Raw genomic sequence first — 13,769 nt, 5'->3', positions numbered from 1 at the left:
GTATTTTAAAAGGAGTAGAGGTGGTCTGAAATGTTGGCTGTGCCACTGAGCAAGGAAGCATAGACTTGCATTTAGCTGCAACCACTTGTTGAAAGGATGTAGCTCTGCCTGCAAGATCTGTGTGATAATATGTAACCTGTCAGGGTGGTCTGACCCTCTTTTCACTGATCAAAGTGTAAACATTAATAATTGCAAATTAATTAAATGTTCAGGGAAAGGAGGGCGGGAAGAAAATTGTGTAATTGAAACGGGATGCCTGGAGAAAACGATAAATACAGTTAGCCATTTTTACAGGCTACAGTACTTTCTGTAATATCACACTGGATGCCCAGAGGAAGATACTGATCTTTTGCCTTTGAGAATTAAATAATACTTGTGCAAGCTCTATATTATTTCTATATGCCATAGGGCCCCTGTGCCCCAGGAGTGAAACAAAATCAGCTGTAGCTGTAGTTAAGAACTGTCACCACCCATCAGTGATAAGATTGAGAGCATGTAGCAAGCAAGATCGTCAGTTTTCTTAAAATCGAACTTTGGAAAGAGCAGTACATTTTTCTGTAAACTTATAATGAAGAAGAGTGGTAATTACAACTGCTGCCACACCTGTAGCAAATCTGTTAAATGTTATTTTGCTGTCATGCAAGCTTGAAAACAAAACCCATGTTTATAAGAGAATTAAGCTGTTAAGTACTTGTAAAGATTAGCAATCCAAAGGTTGGTTGTACTTCTGATTCTCAGGCATTAGTGATAAAATTCCAGATTTCAGCTCTTTGAGGGTAACATAAAATAGCGAGAGCCTTACTAGCATTCTTTGTAGCACAGTCTATCACTGTCAGACCCTTTGGCAAGTACATTCTCCCTTGGGAAAGAAAAGGAAGTAATCCCAGAGAAACGTACAGCTATCCTAGTGCCCATGTCTGTGGGAAATGCAGAAATGACCCTGCATCTCCATTAGCAGAAGCCTGTAGCTGCAACTTGCCAAGGGTGCTGACTTCAGGGGCCATACAAGGTCATCTCTAGAAAAATGCCACGTCAGTACAGCAAGTGCCATTACATCATTATTTCCATGGCTCTGGAAATTAAGAATAACTCAGATTATATTAGGATGAAACAGTCTGATCCGCTTGATTTAAATGGGATTTTGTTTTTTACATACACAGTATCTGGGACAAACATGGAAGTACACTGAATTACCAACCTCTTTCTAGAAACAAAACCTCTCATGTAAATCCGGTGGCAGTGTTCCAGAGCCAGCCTGGGCAGGAGAGGCAGCTGAGATGAGGGAGAGCCTGTATGGCAGCAGGCTGCCTCTTGCAGTGCTCAGGAAACACAGCCCCTCTCTCACTTCGAGGTTTTCCAATTTGGACTCTTAGATCTCAAAACTGCAAGCCCAGGCACCAGCCCTGCACACACACACACCTGCTGGCCTTACCCTAGGAAGAGTGGGTTTGCTGGTGATCTGCTCCTGTACTTTGGTTCAACAGGTTTCCTTTGAAAAACTTTGTCCTGGCAGGATGGAAGATTAGTTTACTTTAGTCTTGGCTTATTGCACTTTGCCATATACAGAGTAATGAGACAGGCTTTATCTAAGGATTGAGAATAGGCACCTTTGAAAATAACAACCACAAGCTTTTCTCATTGTAAACATCTCCGCTGATGTGAGAATTTTCCATCCCAGTAGAACTGACCCCCATCTCATTTGACTCCTGTTGTGTGGAAGTGAGGAATTGCTGGGAGTGTGCACTCGCAAGCCTCTGCTAGTGCAATGTGTAGTCAGAGCTGTAAATTCCTGTTCTAGATGCTGCTTTTGAGTTTCCTTTGGCAGCAGCTGCAATCAGCTGCATCTTACCCCGGCAGGGAAAGCTGCAGGATGGATAGAAACCTGTGGTGGACAGTTGCCTGTTTGCCATGTTGCAAATGCAATAGTTTGCGGAGCTTTCCCTTCGGCACTTGAGCTCTCACTCACTGCGCTTCACATTGTCCAGCTACAAAAGAACAAGAAAGCACACAGGATTGTGGCAATCAAGGCTTCAGCTGGTTACATTATATATAAATGCCCATAAACTCTATATTGCTTATATCTCAAGTATCCAGGTATTTTGAGACAGAACAGCAGCACCCCCCTCTCAAGAAGTCTGATAAAAACTGCTAAAATCCCAGCCCCTGCACCAGCCGGCAGGTGAGAGCTGGCCAGGGTGCAAGTCCTGTGAGACACTGTGGAGGGAGAAGGCCAAGTCTGTGCTGGAAACTGCACAGCAGACACAGCACTGCTAAGACTATGGCACTGGATCCCTCCATCACCTTCAACAGTCTTTCCTTATGTCCCAGCTTGATCCTTCAAACTGTGAAAAATTCCAACAGGCACTCGACAGCGTTAAATCACTGTCACTAGTAGCAACTACTGAAGCACCTTTCAAAGCTTTTACTAAAATTTCACAAGCTATCTACTTTCATGCTAGACTTCCAACAAGTCAATGTTCATGCTTTAAAAAAATAAAAATCAAAAAGCTACTCCAGCAGCACTATTCAAACTAACCTGCCTAGCTAGTCTTTGAGAGAGCCAAATACATTGCTATGACTGGGCAAAAGCAGTACTTGGCATCTGTGTAAGTTGGTAAAATACAGATGTGGAAGTTGCAGAGATTTGTTCTGCAAATCCTTGACAATCTTTTGAAGAGCTTCATTCTCCTGCTGATCCTGTGATCCTAACTTTTCATATCAAAAATAGCATTAAGCAGCACACAATAAACTTTGGGAAACTTCTACAATTAGAGCATCGATTGGCTTTTTTCTACATGGTGAACTGGGTTGGCTTTTTCGATTTTCAGAAAAAAATTCTGTGTCATTTCCCAACTACATTTCTATTCCTAAAAAGAAAAATCAGATGGCACCAGTTACCCTGCCTGGGAGGGATCTGTATGAACGTCCAGTGGCACCACTTCTGATTAACACAAGAAGTTGTCCCACAAACAGAAGTTCAGGCTCTCCCTTGCAGATCCCTGTTCCTGCCTTGTTTTAACATGACCTCTGCTACAAAAGCACTCCCTGCAGGAGGTGAAACTCATTATGGACAGTGTGGGCAATCCAAAAAAACCCCAAGCCACCAAACCATACAGTTCCTTTGGGCCAAGACATGAACATGTAGACCTCGACCCCAAAATGGTAGCCTGTTTTCATACCACTGTGCATGCCAGGCATTGCACTGCTATGGTCTTAAGAGAAATGTGGCATTAAGGGGTTTTTTGGAAAGAGAAACCTAAGAGAAGGATGTTCTGTTTCTGATCTACAAATGTAATGGTCAGATCTGTAATGATCCATTAGTACCTTAGCTTCAAAAAAGGGCAGCTTCATAATATTAGAAACCATTTTCCAAGACTGCTACAAGGTAGATCTTAGTGGGTTATACAGGGTCAGAATCCAAATTACCATTGGAGAGCAGAGATAAGTGTGCATTTCTGCAACCCATGCATCTTCAGTGCTCAGCATTTTCAAAGGCTTCATAACACTGGCATTTATCAGAAATGAAAATAAACTTAGTAAACTTTCCTCACCTAAAGTACACAATCACTAGGTAAACCTTTGTGGCAGGAATTATGACAGCCATCAAAACCAAACTGAAAATAACACAAATTGAGACTCTATGTTTTATTAATACTCTTTCAGATTACATTTCTATTCCTAAAAAGAAAAATCAGGAATACATCTAAACCTAAGAATTCCATTACTACTCAGTCCTGGGAATAGAACATGGTTAAGTTGGACCACTTCATTACTTTTTGTATACCTTAATATTAAATAAAAATAAAAAAAGTCAAATGATACTAGCTCCAGCCAGATTGCATATTGAACACAGTAGGTTGTTAATCACCCCACATCAATTTCCTGATAAAAATCCCTGATTAAGAAGTTTTCCCTCTAAATTAAGTTTATAACATTCTCTGTTGGTTGGCTCAGCCACTGGATGGCATAGGAACTGCTCCCAGGTTTCTTGTTACTCAGGTTATCCAGCCTCAGGTGCACCATGGAACCAACATCTTTGGAGGTGGAGCCAGCAGTTTTCTCCTTAACACGGTCTGCTTCAAGAGGCCTGAAGAATCAGCTCTTGAAAAAACAGGAAAGGTGGTTGTGTGTATCAGAGGAAGAAAAGAGGAATTCCCAACACTTCAGAGAGTAGATCCTTGAACTCAGCTGAGCCAGGTCCAGCAAGTGAGAAAACCACTCAAATCCCACCATGGGAGCAGGCACCACAGCACAAACAAACCAGACAATAAGCAGATCTCCAGTGCAGAAGCTATCCATAAATGCATCAGTCCCGTGAATCATCTGCTATAAAAAGTTCAGTGTCTCATCTTCAGCATTGTTTAACTAGAATTCTGTACATTATATACAAAAATGCACAAGGATAACTGCTTGATGCTTCCAATCCTTGTTCTTTTACAGCAATGAAAAATTTTAAAAACCAGAGTCTGGACTTATAAATAGTGCAGAAAATGCAAATGCTAAGAAGACAATGCCTCCTATGATTGTCACTGAAAAGAAAACACAAAACAAGAAGAAATTAGATATCAAAAAGTAATTCTCTTCCATGACACATTACAGGCATAATTTAAAAAAAGTCTGATTCCCAAATAACCTTACTTAAAAATTAATGCTATAAGCAGTGGATGTTGTATCTAGCTTAGCATTGGGATGCTCTTATGCCAACCCATTGTCTAACTGCATCTCCAAGAATATATTCTGGCCCACAGAAGGAAGCTTTGTTTTACTCATTACTTGAGCCAGTATAAAATTAGGTTAACACCTGCTGTTGAGTATTTGGCTGTATGGGAGAAAACAGGATAGGATATTCTCATGCCAGAGCAAGCCATCAATTGTGACTGACATATATTTAGCATTTTGTGCACATTTTAGGCAACTGTATTGAAAGAAAAAGTATCAAAAAACATTAACTGCTTGCAATAGCCACAATCTGTTAGAAGCTGGGACAGAATTCTGGGAAAGCACCACTGCATATGTTCCCTAACTCCTTAAACAAACTAATGTCCTAGAAGAATCTTTGGCTTAATCTAAGGCTATTTCTGTGGCTCAAGATCCACACTGTGCTTGGAGCTCATGAAACCATTGTTAGATTAGCATTTTGTCACCAATTTCCTCGGCAAACAAACACAACAGAGTGCATGTTTCACTTTTAGCAGTGAAGTTGGTTTTTTCCCACCTCTGCAACTACCGAACAAATATTCTGAATGAATATACATAAGAAACAGCTTCACAGGATTATTCTTGGGAGCAGGTATGATAAAAAAAAACATTTATGCCACATAGAGTAGTTTTTACAGCTTTTAAATGGCTGGTGTAAGTCATTAGGATGCAGTTCTCTTGCTACCTGATGGTCTAGACTCAGAATTGCAAGAGTATTTCTATTATCCACTGTCAAACAATAAATACTGACCATTTAAAATAGTGTATATCCTTCCTCTGGTCTCCTAAAAGAAGTAGCTAATAGTGAAGCAAAATAAGGTGGGACGTAAGACAGACTCAAAAAAATCCCCAAATAACCCAAACCAAACCACCAGTTTTTATGGGTTTTCTAAAAGTTTCAAGAATCACTGTTCCCAAGCATGCAGCTCTTTACACCACAAACATTACCAGCGTTACATTTTTTGGGGCGGAGTGAGTTTTCACTTACCAGTCCTAACAGAAATTTTTTGTGCTATCATTCTTCCTCCAATAACTGCTAAACCAGTGCATAGGCAATGTCCCACTGTTCCTCCTACTGCCACACCATAGGGGTCCTAGGGGAAAAAAAAAGCACAGAAGGATGAACAATCACTGTTGAAAACCCACTAGTCCTACAACAACCTTGGAGCAGTGCTTTGATTCCCTGGTTTCTAACTGCCAAGCATGGAGGATACTGTCTGGTGATTCCTCCGCTCTGCTGTTCAGCACTGTCTTAAAGTCTAGTAATAGTGAACATCAGCTGGTGAGACAGACTTAAACCCAGCCTAAGATAGGAGCATATAGCATGTTTCAGCCATGCAGCATCTTTAATTATAGATCCAGAAATCACTCTGCTGTAGTTAAACCAATAAGCAACCTCTAGAGGGAAGGTGGCAGCTGTTGAAAAACACAATATGCATCAGCTGGAAGAACACCCACCTATCTATAAAGAAAGAGCAAAATAAGTCCTTGAACTGCAAATTAAAGCTTTCAGCAGCTACAATATTCCAAGTTCTTTGCCCTGCTTCTCCCACTTGTGCTCCACACTCTGCCCTGCTCCATCATCCAAAGAGGGAAGCATAAGCATGAAAGATCTGAGGTCCAGAGGATAATATATTATTTTATAATTTACTGTCAACAACAGTTTTTCACATCACTGAATAACAAGCAGCTCCTCAGTGTGTGAACAACTGCAGTACATAAAGAGGTTAGAAATTACACAGCTAAGGACAGCATATGTCCCCTGCTCATCTCTATGTGACACTTTTAGTTCCAAAAGGAAAAAAAAAGCTGCTGCCATCACCTAAGGAATGCATGAAATCTCAAAGTGGCGAACAGCAAAACTGTCTAAGAAATTCTACGGTTTGAAGACAACACTCACTAGCCCAAAAGAACCAAAACCACAAGCCAGTGAGAAGAGGTGGCAAGCAACAAGCAGTCAGTGGGTTGGAAAGCACCAAGAAGGGCAGGAAGAAGCAGGGCTGGGCCAGCAGAACAAACTGGGCCAGGAGCAGGACCCAGAGTCCCTGGATACCCCTACAGCCAGCAATTACCTATATAGTCCTCACGGGCACTAGGTGGATCCCCCCATTCCATCATAATCATTCACTGATTTTGAAAGCCAGTATCAAGATACCTTCAATTCATTTTTTGTTTGGTAGCACTCTTATGAACATTTCATATACTACAGGTACAGCCCATGGGCTTTAACTACAATGCTCAGCACTTCACAAGCCAGACTAAAGAGTCTGACAGACACTTCCTAAGGGGATGCTTAGGAAATGCAAACCAGAAGTAAACAATCCCCTGTAAAAAGATGGGCTTAAGCAACTTGCCTAGCAAATTGGGCAGAGGCTGTAGTGCTTCCTTTTTTTCCAAGAACAATGAGATCATCCTCTCCTGCTGTTAGCTCTAAACATCTTCCCTACACTGTAACAGAGACAAGAAGTTCCTGCAGGTTACAGCCTCCTTCATTACACAGCCCTGATTTATCCCTAGGGAACGTCTGAAAGTGCACCTGAAAGAAGCATGAGTCCTAGGGAAAAAAATGTAAATTATCTCAATGCATGGAAGAGCATAGGCAAGCTACTTATGTTTATTAAAAGCTTGACTATAAGCCTTCATCTTCCTTTAACTGTAATACAGCTATATACACTCTAATCACCACAATAAATATAATTTAATTTACAGCATTACTTAGCAGTTTAGAGTTTACTGTCCTTCTATATTAACCATATTTACTCATATTTTAACAAGAGGTATCTGAGGAGGTTATCTTTCTAACAGTTGAAAGCTTGATGGAATGGAAGTATCTTTTAAAGTTACCCAGTTAAAACTGAATGACCACAAAGAGCAAAGAAACATCTCTTCTGTAACATCTCTCAACACTGTAACAAACCCCAATTGATGTCAGCTGCATGACATAAAGCAGCTATTTCCAGAAATGCCAGTGCAGTCCCAATCATGTAACAGTTTTAATACTACACAGAGCTTCAGTGCATTTCCTGTCAGGTCTTGACACAAACCACATGAAGCACATCAAGGCAGCAGGTGTGAATCTGATACCTCCCGCAAGAGTATTTTGTTTCTTATCCCTCTATGGGCACCCCAAAGAAGGCAAAAGAACAGCAGGGATTCTGCAACACTCACCTCTCTGGCAGCCAAGACTATGGTTGTTAATTGGGAACGATCACCCCATTCTGCTAAAAATGTTAATGTAAAAGCTTGAACAAAGATTGGTGAAATAAAGTGTAGCCACTTCTTCTGAGGTATAGTGGTGCCTGGCCCAGATTCCACATCTCCTGGCCCATTTAACAGTTTTGTTCTCTGAAGCTGTGGATGTCAAGGGAAAAAAAACCCAAGAAATAAACATAAAATTAAAAATGTCATCCAAATAACCCAGATGAAACACTTAGCAATAAAGCTAGATATTTTGCTTCTAGAATATTATTAGCCACTGCCTGCTGCATTATCAACATATTTATAGTCACCATTACAAAAAAACAGCTATACATACCCACACTGTGTATACACATACATCTGTGTATACATAACATATACGTACAGGGTGTATGTGTGCATATCTCCACATGCGTGGAAATATACACACATATATATATAGTTGGAATCAGCTCTATCCTTTGATTATTGTCCATCTTGTACTGCTTACAAATAAAGTGTCTGACCATTAGAAGAAATAAAAGTAGGGCCAAGAATGAGCTGTTGGTATCCTCTCTGCTAGCAATGCATTAAAAGCACGTCAAAACCACCGACACTAAGCAGAAGGTCCCTTCTCTCCTAAGAAGCCAGGCTTGCCACAGGACTGGAATCACCTGCTGAAACGCCTTCGGGGAACCACTTCCATCCCATCTACCACACATTTCTGTGTCAGTTTATCAGTTACAGACACAGCTGAACACCCCAAACATGACAGTGCTGCTCTGCTCAGCTGTAATTCTTCCACCAACTGTAACCAACAGCAATTTCATTACTTACTTCCTCATCTTTTTTTTTAATTTCTGCTTGAACTTCCTCCAGCTCTTCCTGACCTTCATCTGGACTCATTTTCAAGCCTTCCCGAAGCATTCGGATGCCAAAGATTGCAAACAGTGCCGTTGACACATAGTATGTGTACACACGAGGAATAACCGTGGTGGCATAGCCAAACAAAACTGAAAAGAAAACAAATGTGTCATTTAAAAAAAAATAAGCATGAGGATCATAATTGTTTTTCCCACATCTAAGAAATGCTTGCTAGCAAAGTCAGCAATCCAAATATCCACTGATAAATAAATATTGCATCTTTTGTTAGTTTTGTATAATTTTCTAAGTGTTTGGAAGATAACATAAAAGAAACTCCAACTGTTACTGGTTATGCCAGAGACTGAAGTCCACTAAGACACAGACAATGCACTCCAGCCAAAGCTGAGGCACTGCTGTTCCTGACAGCCAGTCCAAACAACATTATCTTTCCCATCAAGGTCTATGCAAGTCCTGTCTTTCTGCACACACACCATTAAACTACCATCTGTAATTGTGTTAGATTAGTCATAGTGTTCCCCAGTTAATTCCAAGTTGGATAATACCTCTTTCCAATCATTTCATTTATCAGATAAAGTCAGAATAAGATTTTCAATGAGGTAAATCTACCAGGCATATCTACAAATCATCCAGCTGGGTGAATCCATGTCTGTCTTCCTTTGCCAAGTGCACATTACTATTCCCTTGTTCCCCATATTCCCCACATACACACAGTGTGACCAACTTTGATCTTCATTTCAAAGGCAGATCCCACTTACAGACTGAAAAGCAACCTCCACTGCATGTCTTTTAAAGGTATTGAGGGTGATTAAACTAAGCCAAAACTAGTTCTTAAGTAAGAAATATCTATCCAGGACAAAGTACTTAGTTTTAACAAAGTAAGACCACTTAGCATTTTTTTGATAGAAAAAGGCCTATATAAATGAGAAGAAATAAAAAGTCCACACCTTATATTCAAGGTTGTTTGGACCATGCACTTACAAGTGTTTCTGCTACTTTATTCCACAAACAATTAGCTAAAAGGAAGCATACTACCACATGTGTTTTGTGCACACACCTTTTTAGTTGAAAAATGCACTCAGAAGTTATTCCATGATCTAGAAATAATTCTGCACTGCCACTACCAGAAGTAAGAATGAGACCAGAATTAATCAGCCTTATTAGTTATAAACACAGCACATACATACACAAATAGCAGTACTATTTGCAAAGCTAAATAAACCAGGAGCTAAACTAAACTTCTTTAAAAAGACTGAAAATACTGCAGTGAAACAATGCAAGAAAGCTAGTCAAAAAGGCTACATTTTTCCTAGCATTTCTTACATATGTAAGCATAGACACAGTGAATAATCAGAACTGTAAGACGGGATATTTTTTCAAGCTTTGCTTGACAAAATAAACTTAGTACATTACTTGGAACTAAAGAGTTTAAATGATTATGTCTTCATGTAATCAAGGTGGGCAACCTCCCCTGGAATTTCCCAACTCAGCTTGTATAAAACAAGGGCAAGAGATAGGAGAAGGAAAGGGTGTGGGGGAGGAAGAACCAAACCACAAAACAAGCTCCTTTCTGAAAAGGGAATAAATAATAAACTGGGGGATAAAAGCAGAAAAGGAAGATTTTATGAGAAAGCATTAAGAAAGATTTGAAGAAAGAATCTGCATAGAGAAAGAGAGCCATAACGGGCAGGAGAAATTACACACAATGCAAGTGAAAACTGCTCTAACTAAAGCTGCAATAGTTGCAGCAGTGTACACAGCAACAGCTACACACCCAAAAACCATTCACAGAAACACTTGCCAAGCAGCCTGTGCCAGTGAATTGGCTGTCTCCAGCATGTAGAAACCAATCACCACTATCTCAAGTATTTCTGAAATGGGCATGGTTAGAAATGAGCGCACAGACAAACTCTGTGCTGCATCTGATGTACCTGAGGGCTGCTCCATTTTGCAATCACAGCTACCTAAGTGCCCATGGCTACAGGTTCCTCAAATGCCCCCTGCCACCTTAACTTCCTGCTCCCGCCCCTCCATCTTCCACTTACACAGCTCCCAGCACAGATCCAAACAGCTATGGGTGCAGGAATACAAGTCAGATGAGGAAAATGTGTCATCATGTAAAGAATCTTTTGCCTTAGGAGGAAAAACAGAAGCCACTCCCACATTCCCTTTAGGCACACTAACTTAACAGGAGCAAAAGAAAAAAAAGAGTAAACCAGTTCAAAAATCAAAGGAAGCGCTTGGGCTCTCCATCTCATTTCATCTCATTTCCCCTCCTTAAACTCCAGTTGAAGCCTAGGGCACACAAAGACTTAATTATAGGAAAGAGCCATCTGAGATTCCATGATCCACAGGATCTCCTCAAAACAGAAAACTGTGTATATGTACTACCTGCACTCCGTTAAAGGTTTTTTGATAAATACATACCCATCACTTCGTAAGAGACAGAACAAACCAGAAGAAGCAGCGTGCTAACCTGACAAGCACGTCATGAGTCCCAGGGCAAGCATGGCCCCGGCCAGCACGGTCAGGCGGTTGTAGCGCATGGCCATGATGGCCGCGATGAAGAAGGTCTTGTCCCCCAGCTCCGACACGATGATCACCGAGATAGCAGCCACGAAGGCATGAATAAAGCCCAAGTTGGTCTTGTCAGCTGACTCTTCACTGACAATGTGGACTGGAGCACCTAGCGAGGAGCCTTTCTGTAAGAAGGGGGGGGAGAGAAAAAGACAAAACAAATCCTAAACACTCCTAAATTAGGCTTGAATGCTTATTACACAGAAATACAAAGCCTTGTATTTCTCCTGTCCTACCAACCTGTGTAGAGTGACATTTTAAGCAGATACACCTCTCGTGTTCATTAACGATCATTAACTAGCTCCTGGCGGCCACCCACCTCAAATTGCCAGTTAGGCACTAGGCAAGAGGATCCTTCTGATTATTAAAACATTACTGCACTGTGCATGCTATTACCAGAACATGGGAACCACCATTACAACAAAACATGGTCAGCTCAGGTCCAATATGGCTGTCTTTAACAACCCTACCCATTTTATGAGCCTAACTGTGAACAGTTTTCTGATATAAATATTAGTAAGTGCTTCAAAATAAAACTGGGTGACTGTAATACCTTAGGAAAAAAAGAAGCCCATTCAAAAATGGTCAGGATAATTTTCTTCCCTTGCAAAATCTTTGCATCTCAGACGCACTAAAATTTCATAGATTCATAGAATGGGCTGGGTTGGACCCAGCAATCATCTAGTTTTAAGACCCCTGCAAGGGGCAGAAACATTTTTCACTAGGCCAGAATGCTCAGAGCTCTATCCAACCTAGCCTTGAACACTTCCAGGGATGGGGCACCCACAATTTCTCTGGGCAACCCCTCTCACATGAGAACATTTATTCCTATTATCTAGCCTACACTTTTCCTCTTTCTGTTTGAGCCCAAGCCAAATTTTGTGCCAGTTTTCATCAGCTTCTTCTGCACTTTCTCTGTGTTTGCTGAAAACTAAGACTCTCCAGAGGTGAAACCAGACCAACACTCCAGTTCCCACTCACTCACCTAAGCGCTTACTTCTGCACACAGTAAGGTACCTGTGATCAAAAGCAAGGCCCAAGATCTCTATACCGATGCTCACATCCCTGGCCAGGGGTGGCTGAGAAAGCTTGTTCCAGCACATCCACCAGCAGAGACAGCCCGCAGCCTGTTTTGACATGACGGCTTCCCAGCATTCCACTTTCAGCAGTGCTCCAAGTTTCCTGGTGTTGATATTTAGCTCCCACGCTCTGTGTGACACACTGTGACTTCCCAGAGCTCCTTCACCTTTTGCAGCACTCTATGTTTTCTGCTTTGCGTATGTGACACCCGGCGTGCTCGATGTGCTACACCAAGCCACATGTCAGGAATTTTTCCATCCCTCTGTGAGATCAGTGGAACTACAATCCCCTCACCGAGAACACTGCTGAATAAGTTTTAACGCAAAGGAATTTATATTAATTGTTAAGAGAAAAAAAAAAACTGGCAGCTTCGGAGCAGCAACAAAGCCGGCTTTCAGCTGCTTCTGCGGGGGAAAGAGAGCGCTGACCCGCTTCCCATGTCGGACATAGCTCTCTTTTAGCAGAAAAATGGGAAGATGCGGTGGCCCCACAGCCCTCCTTTTTTTCTGCTAAAAGCGGGGAATTCCGGAGCCCGACGGCCTCCGGAAGCGCAGCGCGGCGCTGCCGCGGGGGGCACAGCGCGGGCAGCCGGCGCGGCCCGTCCCCGCCTCACCTCAGCCCGCGGCTCCGCTCCCTGCGCCGCCGGCGGTGGCGGCGGCTCCTTCTTCCTGCCGGGCTCTTCCTCGGGAGCGGCGCGGAGCCGCGCCGGGGCCGCCAGCAGCAGCGCGGCCGCCAGCAGCAGCGCGGCGGCCCGCGGGAGCGGCGGCAGCGGCGGCGGGGACCCCATGGCGGCCGAGCGCGGAGCTGGGGGGCGGCGCGAGCCCCGGTTCAGGGCGCCGCGTCACCGCCCGCGCCGCGGCCCCGCCGCCGCCCCGCCCGCGCCCGCTTCCTGCCGCGCGCGGACGTCCCGCCCCGCCCCGCCCCGCCTCCCGCCGCGCTGCCGGGCCCGCCGCCCTCTGCCGGGGGGCCGGGGCGAGGGTCGCCACCCCCTCCCTCCTTCGGCTCCCGGCGCGGCGTTTCCGCGGAGCGGGCGAGTCCAAGCGCGTCCCTTCCCCGTTTGGGGTTCCTTACGGGCAGGGAAAGGGCGCAGCGGGAGGGACGGGCAGCGGCTGCGTAAGGCGGCAAAAAAATCCGCATAGGAACGGCCCGGACACGTCTCGGTTTCGTTGTTGGCCAAGTGCACAGCAGCGCTTCGTGCGTGAGCCCAGTAGGGCCCCGAGCACGGAATCACAGAGCGGGTCGGGCTGGCAGCGACCACAGCGGCCGTGCCGTCCGAGGCCCTGCTCCCTCCTCAGGCAGGGCCATCCCCTCCGAGCCCCTGCTCCCTCCTCAGGCAGGGCCATCCCCTCCGAGCC

At 43.6% G+C, this 13,769-nt stretch overlaps 1 protein-coding gene across 1 annotated transcript; it reads right to left on the bottom strand.

Moving 5' to 3' along the window:
* Positions 1 to 3,630: 3,630 nt before the first annotated feature.
* On the bottom strand, positions 3,631 to 13,235 carry TMEM165 (transmembrane protein 165). Its single transcript, XM_084204485.1, has 6 exons — positions 13,028 to 13,235; positions 11,234 to 11,459; positions 8,713 to 8,888; positions 7,867 to 8,049; positions 5,687 to 5,792; positions 3,631 to 4,529 (listed from the first exon to the last, which is right to left on the bottom strand). Exons 1-6 carry the CDS (start codon positions 13,199 to 13,201, stop codon positions 4,453 to 4,455), a joined length of 942 nt encoding a protein of 313 aa, XP_084060611.1. The 5' UTR covers positions 13,202 to 13,235; the 3' UTR covers positions 3,631 to 4,452.
* Between the last annotated feature and the right edge of the window lie 534 nt (positions 13,236 to 13,769).

The sequence above is a fragment of the Fringilla coelebs genome, assembly GCF_963513975.1.
Source record: "Fringilla coelebs genome assembly, chromosome: 4".
In the NCBI taxonomy this organism is placed as follows: domain Eukaryota; kingdom Metazoa; phylum Chordata; class Aves; order Passeriformes; family Fringillidae; genus Fringilla; species Fringilla coelebs.
The sequence above is the reverse complement of the archived record's forward strand: the minus strand, read 5'-3'. Positions and strand labels throughout refer to the sequence as shown.